General features: G+C 44.9%; 1 protein-coding gene across 2 annotated transcripts in view; it reads right to left on the bottom strand.

The window, feature by feature from the left end:
* Window positions 1–932: 932 nt before the first annotated feature.
* Window positions 933–9,743, bottom strand: part of LOC106610319 (uncharacterized) — a 30,175-nt gene continuing 21,364 nt past the window's right edge. For both annotated transcript variants that reach the window (XM_014209602.3, XM_014209603.3), the window contains one exon: window positions 933–9,359. In XM_014209602.3, coding sequence (XP_014065077.1) covers window positions 8,251–9,359 — 1,109 coding nt within the window. In that variant the 3' untranslated portion in view covers window positions 933–8,250. The remainder of the gene's footprint in view (window positions 9,360–9,743) is intronic.

Here is a 9,743-nt window from a genome sequence, read left to right as displayed (position 1 = left end):
GAGAGGGGGTCAAATACTTATTTCCCTCATTAAAATGCAAATCAATTTATAACATTTCTGACTTGCGTTTTTCTGGATATTTTTGTTGTTATTCTGTCTCTCACTGTTCAAATAAACCTACCATTAAAATTATAGACTGATCCTTTCTTTGTCAGTGGGCATACGTACAAAATCAGCAGGGGATCAAATACTTTTCCCCCCCGCTGTAAATAGTGTGGTCTACAGTTTATCATGAGATACTCTACCTCAGGGGAGCAAAACCTTGAGACTTCCTTAATATTTGATTTTGCGCACCAGATGTTATTGACAAATAGACATAGACTGCCACCCCTTGTTTCACCGGAGGCAGCTGTTCTGTCTTGCTGATGCATGGAAAAACCAGCCAACTGTATATTATCCATGTTGTCGTTCAGCCACGACTCGGTGAAACAGTTTTAATATCCCGTTGGTAGTATAGTCTTGAACGTAGCTCATCCAGTGTATTCTCCAATGATTACACATTGGCCAATAGGACGGATGGTAGAGGTGGGTTACCTACTCGCTGACGAAGTCTAACAAGGCACCCGGACCTGCGTCCCCTGTATAGGCATCTTTTCTTCACGTGAATGATGGGATTTGGGCCTGGTCCGGTGTCTGGACTACATCCTTCGCATCCGACTGCCTGCCGTCCAGTACCTTGCTACTACTCTGGATTATCGACCCTTGCCTGCCTTGACCTGTTGTTCGCCTGCCCCTGTGGTTACAATAAACATTGTTACTTCACACAGTCTGCACTTGGGTCTTACCTTGATTCCTGATAGAGCCCGTAAAAAGGCAGCCATCTCTGGTGCCATTCTCATCCATGTTCAATGCCATTCTCATTCATGTTCAATGCCATTCTCATTCATGTTCAATGCTGTGCAAGCAAATAAAAACGTGTATCTAGACTAGTGTTTGAGCAGCACTTTGCAACATTTATTTCCACACAAAATCCACAGTTTGTTTCATAATAAGCATTGTGGACGACCAAGTCCAATATGGCAAAAACCAGGACCTGTAGGTGACAGAGTGACATGAAGAATGCATGGATATTCAACCTAATACGCAATGAAGCATCTGAGAAAGCACTGGTTGAGATAGGAAAGAAACAAGTCAACAATATCAGTACATAGTACAGTTCTAGCATGTGTTACACCGAGAGATGGATTACAAATCACCATGTCATTAGTCTGTATATTTGCTATACACAGGGAATACAGAATGAACCAATGAGATATTCATAATGTCACGTTTCTGAAAAAAAGGGCTGAGACTGGTCAACGGACAATAGCATCAAATATCATCATCAATAAGCGTTAAGCTTTAGGAAGCTTATTATAATCAATAGTTTTGTCATGAATATGTTTATTATAATCAATACCTTCATCATTAATATGTTTATTATAATCAATAGCTGCAATGATGATACATACAGTTACACTGGTGACAGTGCTGTCAACCTTCTCTCTCAGAATCAAACATGCATGATAGACAGAAGAGACAGAATTGCAATTACTTGTACAGTAGCATACCCTCAAGGAATACACATTGTTCAATATAATTAACTAACAGTCACATAGTTGCTATAGCTACATGTATATCACATAGTTGCTATAGCTACATGAACACTGAGTGTACAAAACATTATGAACACCTGCTCTTTCCATGACAAAGACTGACCAGGTGAATTCAGGTGAGCCAATTGAGACATGGATTGTGTATGTATACCATTTAGAGATTGAATGGGCAAGACAAAAGATTGAAGTACCTTTGAACAGGGTATGGTAGTAGGTGCCAGGCACAACGCTGTTGGGTTTTTCACGCTCAACAGTTTCCCGTGTGTATTAAGAACGGTCCACCACCCACAGGGCATCCAGCCAACTTGACACAACTGTGGGAAGCATTGGAGTCAACATAGAAGGGGACTCAATATTTTAAGGTGTTCTTAATGTTTTGTACCCTCAGTGTATATCACATACAGTTGAAGTCGGAAGTTTACGTACACCTTAGCCAAATACATTTAAACTCAGTTTTTCACAATTCCTGACATTTAATCCTAGTAAAAATTCCCTGTCTTAGGTCAGTTAGGATTACCACTTTATTTTAAGAATGTGAAATGTCAGAATAATAGTAGAGAGAATTCTTCCCTGTGGCTCAGTTGGTAGAGCATGGTGTTTGCAACGCCAGCACGGTGTGTGCAACGCCAGGGTTGTGGGTTCGATTCCCATGGGGGGGCAGTACAAAAAAAAGAAAATGCATGAAATGAAATGTATGCATTCAGTACTGTAAGTTGCTCTGGATAAGAGCGTCTGCTAAATGACGTAAATGTAAGAATTATTTATTTCAGCTTTTATTTCTTTCATCACATTCCCAGTGGGTCAGAAGTTTACATACACTCAATTAGTATTTGGTAGCGTTGTCTTTAAATTGTTTATTAACTTGGGTCAAACATTTCAGGTAGCCTTCCACAAGCTTCCCACAATAAGTTGGGTGAATTTTGGCCCATTCCTCCTGACAGAGCTTGTGTAACTGAATCAGGTTTGTAGGCCTCCTTACTCGCACACGCTTTTTCAGTTCTTCCCACAAATTTTCTATAGGATTGAAGTCAGGGCTTTGTGATGGCCACTGCAATAGCTTGACTTTGTTGTCCTTAAGCCATTTTGCCACAACTTTTGAAGTATGCTTGGGGTCATTGTCCTTTTGGAAGACCCATTTGCAACCAAGCTTTAACTTCCTGACTGATGTCTTGAGATGTTGCTTCAATATATCCACATAATTTTCCCTCCTCATGATTTCATCTATTTTGTGAAGTGCACCAGTCCCTCCTGCAGCAAGCACCCCCACAACATGATGCTGCGACCCCCATGCTTCACAGTTGGGATGGTGTTCTTCGGCTTGCGAACATCCCCCTTTTTCCTCCAAACATAACAAAGTTCATTATGGCCAAACAGTTCTATTTTTGTTTCATCAGACCAGAGGACATTTCTCCAAATAGTACGATCTTTGTCCCCATGTGCAGTTGCAAACCGTAGTCCGGCTTTTTTATGGCGGTTTGGAACAGTGGCTTCTTCCTTGCTGAGCGGCCTTTCAGGTTATGTCGATATAGGACTCGTTTTACTGTGGATATAGATACTTTTGTACCTGTTTCCTCCAGGATCTTCACAAGGTCCTTTGCTGTTGTTCTGGGATTGATTTGCACTTTTCGCACCAAAATACGTTCAACTCTAGGACACAGAACGCATCTCCTTCCTGAGCGGTATGATGGCTGTGTGGTCCCATGGTGTTTATACTTGCGTACTATTGCTTGTACAGATGAAAGTGGTACCTTCAGGCGTTTGGAAATTGCTCCCAAGGATGAACCAGACTTGTGGAGGTCTACATTTTTTTTTCTGAGGTCTTGGCTGATTTCTTTTGATTTTCCCATGATGTCAAGAAAAGAGACACTGAATTTGAAGGTAGGCCTTGCAATACATCCACAGGTACACCTCCAATTGACTTAAATGATGTCAATTAGCCTATCAGAAGCTTCTAAAGCCATGACATAATTTTCTGTAATTTTCCAAGCTGTTTAAAGGCACAGTCAACTTAGTGTATGTAAACTTCTGACCCACTGGAATTGTGATACAGTGAATTATACGTGAAATAATCTATCTGTAAACAATTGTTGGAAAAATTACTTGTGTCATGCACACAGTAGATGTCCTAACCGACTTGCCAAAACGATAGTTTGTTAACAAAAAATTTGTGGAGTGGTTGAAAAACGAGTTTTAATGACTCCAACCTAAGTGTATGTAAACTTCCGCCTTCAACTGTAGTTGCTAAAGCCTGCTAACAGTCAATGGCAGGATAGTGCAGCATCCATATTAGGAAGTCGGTGAACCGTGAGACATTCTTCCCTGCTGGGAGCAAAACCAACAGTCTTCAGACATCCTGGCCCAACAGTGTCATATTCATTATGTACCAAGCAGTAGAAAATAGACTGAAACAGAGGACTTCCTTATTTTGGCCAATAAGAAACACTTGTCGCCCCCGCCATTGCAAAACATTTTGCTACGGTGCGCCCTAATGAATATGACCCAGCTTTAAACAAAATGAACTTGGCACTACTGTACCAATGCTTCTAATTAAATTCTCTGGGTATACAAAATAAAGGTAGTAGCTAGTAGTACAAATATAGAGGAGGCTATATAGTATCAGGAAAAAAAAGGTCAACATCCAATCGCAGTCATAATAACTCGGCGAGGTAACAGTCTGACATTTTGCCTTGGCCTATCAACAAAGGGTCTGGGGGGGTGGGCATAGCCTGGTTCCAGATCTGAGAAGACAGCACAAACAGATAGGGGACCAGGCTAGAAGAAGCATACTCTTCATAGGAAACAACTGGCAGCTGACAAGGCAAAAGAAATGGACATAGTCACAAAAAGAGCTGCTCTGAGGTCAGCTTTGCTTCTCATGTCCCAATGGTTAAGATTAGGAGTGGGGGTCGAGTCAGCTGGTCTGAGACCTGTACTTAAAGGGTAACTTTGAAACAGGCATGGTTCTTATTAAAATGCAGTTTCACAAGTCATTGATCACTATCGACAGGTAAATGTTGTCATTACAACAAGTTTTCAACACATAACATGTTTACAACTTGATTACAACACGTTTTCAACCTACAATGATCAGAGGAAGGGATAACAGTTAATGCCATTCTATTGCTAAACATGTACCTTTTTTTTGCACGTCTCGCATTTCATAGTTGTACTGTGAGTATCTTTAAAAAAGAGACTGCTGAAATAGTAGTGCTGAACATGGGTTTCGGTATACGACTAGAAGACAACCACACATAGGACAGTACTACATGACAGAGGAGAACCCAAATACTTAGTCATGAAAAACAGCCTCTCTGTCAGCAAGACACAGATGAGCAATGAGCCCACTGGCTGTTCATGTTATGTTTATCTCTCAACTCTCTATCTTTCTCTCTCTCTCTTTATCACTCTCTCTCCCCCCTCTCTCTCTCCCCCCTTTCTCTCCCTCCCCCCTCTCTCCCTCTCTCTTTCTCTCTCTCACTCTCCCCCTCTCTCTCTCTCCCTCCTCTCCCCCCTCTCTCTTACCACACCTCTCTCTCTCCCCTTCTCTCTCATTCTCTCTCTCTCCCCCCTCTCCCTTACCACACCTCTCTCTCTCCCTTCTCTCTCGTTCTCTCTCTCTCCCCCCTCTCACTCTCCCTCTCTCCCCTATTTTCTCTCCCTCTCTCTCTCCACCCCTCTCTCTCTTGCTCTCTCCCCATCTCTCTCTCTCTCTCTCCCTCTCTCTCCCCCTATCTCTCTCCCTCCCTCCCCACGCTCAGCTATGCGCCTACACTGACTGACGTGATGACATGACATCATGCTTTGTGACAGTCTCTGAGTCCCACCGTTCACACGTACACAATGTTTTCTTTAACCACACAGGATGTCTGAACATGGAAATCTGGTCAAAAAATGTTTTTCCCAGAACTGTCCACCCAGGTGAATGAGCCAGTGGGAGCGAGTGACTCATCAGCAATAACTGTAATTAATCATAAGCTGCCGAATAAGAGCTTTACACAAACACACACACATGCACACACACATAAACACACACACATGCACACATAGTGGTGAAAGAGAGATGTAGAAAATGAAATGCAATGATCATCTCCTGTCTGTGGTTATAGTCACACTAAGTTAACATACTATTTCTCTCCAGCCCAGATAACAAGATATCCATCATCACCTTGATGCTAGTTGCAGAGAATAGTCCAACTGGTTACAGTATTAAAATCAATCTACTGTAGCTTTGAGCCAATCTAGAGGTCAATAGCTTTGAAGTCAGGCTTGGGTCTCAAACAAGCCTCAGTACATGGGAAATCCATGGCAACCATTCCTACAGTATGAAGCCACTGCTTGTTACCAGAGAAACTAAATGTAGCCTTCAGATAACTGTATATGTGACAATAACAACAACATGAAATGAAAGCTGTGATTTTCTCATTTTCACACTACGCCTGTTCAGCACAATAACATTCGGCAGTATATTTTGATCGCTGTTTAAATTGAGCCATTCTGTAATTGACTAGTGAGCACTCAATCTGTACCAATCTTTAGGCGATTATGGTAAAATGGTTCTGTTGAATTCAAAATGAATGATTCATGATTATTAAAACTGCAAGAAGCTGCTTGAAAGATGGTGCTATCACTTAGCAAATACATGTAGTGTATATCTGTTGGCAGAGCAGTCAATAACTTTCAAAAGCAAATGAACATAAACATACAACAGTAAAGCACACGAGAGAAAGCCCTGTCGCGGTTCCAGTTTGAAAAGCTCACAAAACAACTCCCCCGTTCCCTCTAGGTCTAGGACAATATGGGAGAGGGCACTATTTAGGATGAAACAGTCTCGATCACGACAAAATGGCCGCTTCCAAAAAATCAAGCACAATGCCTTGAAATCACAGCTGTAACTTCTGATGTTAACAGTCCTTCGTCCAGCTAGCTCTTCATTTCCAGTTCCAGTTTTCCATTTCACTTCCTTTGCTTGGTGTTGCTAATATGCAAACGATTACATTCAATATCATAGGTGAAGGTTTAAAGTTAGAGTTAGGCTGTTGAATGAGCAATTGAGCAGATTAGGAAACTCCATGGCAAGAGGACAGAGAGAGGATGTTGTAGATCGGGTAGAGAGCACACTAAGATCAGTCCACATGGTACATAGTTCTAAACCTTGGGAGAGATACACACCACAATTCCTCTTTTGAAATGTCAGAATAGGACAACGTCTGGATGTGTACTAGTAGCTAACGGTGAAACAGCACTAGAATACGTATCAGAAAACCAATGCAAAGTCTTGGCGTGTTTTAACTGTACACACCACCTCACTGACCACTCCGAGTCCAATGGACAGTCAGACAGTCGTGGAGTGATTTCAATAGCTCTTGTCCATCATCATAATCATTGTTCATATCATTATTGCCTTGCAGATTGCCGACCGTCCGAGCAGCGGCGCAACAACAGATCAATGTGGGTGTCAGACAGTGAGGTCAGTCTGTACCAGCCTGTTTCTAGACTAGACCCAGTCTCACCTTGTCAATGACTGTACATCCAACAGCAACATCAACTACTGGCCAGAGAGGGATGGGAGAGGAGGAGAGGAGGAGAAGAGAAGAGGAGCAAACCGTACTCTGATGGGAGGATGGGGAGAGGAAGAAAGCGGGAGGTATTTTTGCAAAGCAAAAGGGCAGGTGCAGCAGAGCTGCAGACACAGCAGGTGGGTTGTTGTGTGTGAGTGTGTGTGTGTGTGTGTGTGTGTGTGTGTGTGTGTGTGTGTGTGTGTGTGTGTGTGTGTGTGTGTGTGTGTGTGTGGTGTGTGTGTGTGTGTGTGTGTGTGTGTGTGTGTGTGTGTGTGTGTGTGTGTGTGTGTGTGTGTCTGTGCGAGGGAGACTGTGTGAACATTGTGCTGACTTTATACTGTCTCATGCAGCTGTTGCTCCTCTTCCTGTGACGAGAGAGAAAGAGAGAGAGAGATGGTGTGAGAGAGAGAGAGAGAGAGAGGGAGAGAGAGACAGAAAGACAGAGAGAGAGAGAGAGAGAGAGAGGAGAGAGAGAGAGAGACAGACAGAAAGACAGAGACAGATAGAAAGAGAGAGAGAGTGAGAGAGGGAGAGAGAGAGAGAAAGAGAGAGAGAGAGAGAGAGAGAGAGAGAGGGAGAGAGAGAGAGACAGAAAGACAGAGAGACAGATAGAAAGAGAGAGAGAGTGAGGGAGGGAGAGAGAGACAGAAAGAGAGAGAGAGAGAGAGAGAGAGAGGGAGAGTATCGTTAGCAGTTTCACTGCCGCATTGGTTTCTGCACTTTGAGAAATAATAAAAGGTGTGTTTGTTCCCGGTGGCAGCGTAGCGGGACAGAATGATAATGACCGTCAGAAAGATCAACACAGATAAACAGTCCGACTCCCTCTGTAACCACTTCCTTCCTCCTTTCAATTACAAGGCTGTGATGATCCACTTCCTCTGTGTTACTATGGTGACTTGACATTACTACAGTAAGCCGTTAACACAAGCAGGCCCATACTAGTTGATGTGGGCCTTGGCTTTCTGGCTTCCTGGCTTGAACAGTAGGGGGTGCTACTGGGTCAAAGTAAACACTTTTAAGCGCCATTGGCTCCATTTGTTGTCAGTCAAGTGAGTTTTGGTCACCTGACCGAATTAGTTGGCCCTCATTGGCTGTCCTCATGACGACTCCACGGTGATGATGGCGTCCCCGCCCCTGGGGATGGCCGAGGAGGCGTGGCCACACTGGGCGACCTGCTGCGCTCGGAGGGAACAGTCCACACTGTCATGGAGGAAACCCGCCCCCTCCACTCCATCCCCTTCTCCATCTTGATCTTCTTTCACCTTCTTCTCCGCATCCTCTTCCTCGCTCTTCACTTGGCAGCGGCACACTTCGATGCCGGAGTCGCCTGTGAGCCGGCGGTGACGGAAATGATCCTCATCCTCCTCTTCCTCCTCCTCTTCCTCTCTCCTCTCTTTCTCCACGGGCTCGAAGAAGTCCACATTGGTGGAGAAGAGGGCGTGTTTGGGGGGAGACTGGGTGGGCTTGGGGGGAGAGAGGATGGAAGGGCTCTGTCTCTCTGTGACCCCCCCTTCACTCAGGCCGCCCTCCACCCCTCTCTGCTCAGCCAGCACAGCCAGGGGGTCCATAAGGATGAGTGGAGGGAGCGGCGGATGATGTGAAGGAGGAAGTGGAGAGGGAGAAGATAGTTTGGGAAGGGGGAGAGTGGGAGGGAGAGGAGAAGACGCTGTGGGAGAAGGTGTAGGTAGAAGTTCAGGTGGAGGAGGGGGCAGAGGAGGAGGTGGATATCCTCCAGGAGACAAAGGGGACCTGGCAGACACAACTCCCTCCAGAGATGAACCCTCCCTGGGGAAGCCTCTCAGGACCTCCCCCCCCCCTCCTCCAACCTCGCTACCGGGCGTGGAGGCATGGCTGGTATTATCCGTCTCGTAGGTCACCTGGACAGAGAAGGAGGTGCTGGATGGGGAGGTGAGGAGTGAGCAGGACTCGCAGGAGCAGCTGGTGTAGTTGTCTGAACTCTGAGATGAGGTCAGGCCACCACCGGCACCGCTGGGGCCCGCCCTGGAGCTAACCAAGTAGGAGGGAGGGCCGGGGGGTTGTTGCTGGTGGTGATGGGGGTAGGCTGAACCGTAAGGGGTGGCTGTGTAAGCGGTGGCGCCCCCCATCGCCCCCTGCAGAGCAAAGACGGAGCTGTAGGATGGAGGGGGTGAGGGGGGCTGGGCTGCCACCTCCTCATAGGACGGCAGCTTGAAGGAGGCCAGGAAACCTACAGTATAACACATGACAGATAATCAATTTAATCTCCTAACCACTAGGGTTACATGAGCAGCAATAGGGACTGAAACACCAAGCTCCAAAATAGTAATTGTGCAGTGCATTCCAGTCTTGTTTTTTTAATGATATTTCCACACTATGTGGTCGAAATGACACTCTGAAATTGAGAAAATTATGATAATGCCCTTTTTGTGTAAGAGCTGTTTTAAAAAAAAATCCTGGAATTTTAGCCTGTTCAGGTGAGATGGAGTTTTTGGCCCAGATCATGACATCACAATCAGATCTGATTATTCTGACCAATGACTAGTCATCTTTTATTTGCATATGTATCCTCCTACTTTGAAGGGGTACGCGGAGTAGGCTCTAGAGTCTAGGT

Source organism: Salmo salar, chromosome 08, assembly GCF_965601325.2.
Source record: "Salmo salar chromosome 08, fSalSal1, whole genome shotgun sequence".
NCBI classification, from domain to species: domain Eukaryota; kingdom Metazoa; phylum Chordata; class Actinopteri; order Salmoniformes; family Salmonidae; genus Salmo; species Salmo salar.
Note: the sequence above shows the minus strand (reverse complement) of the source record. Positions and strands in the feature narration are given on the sequence as shown.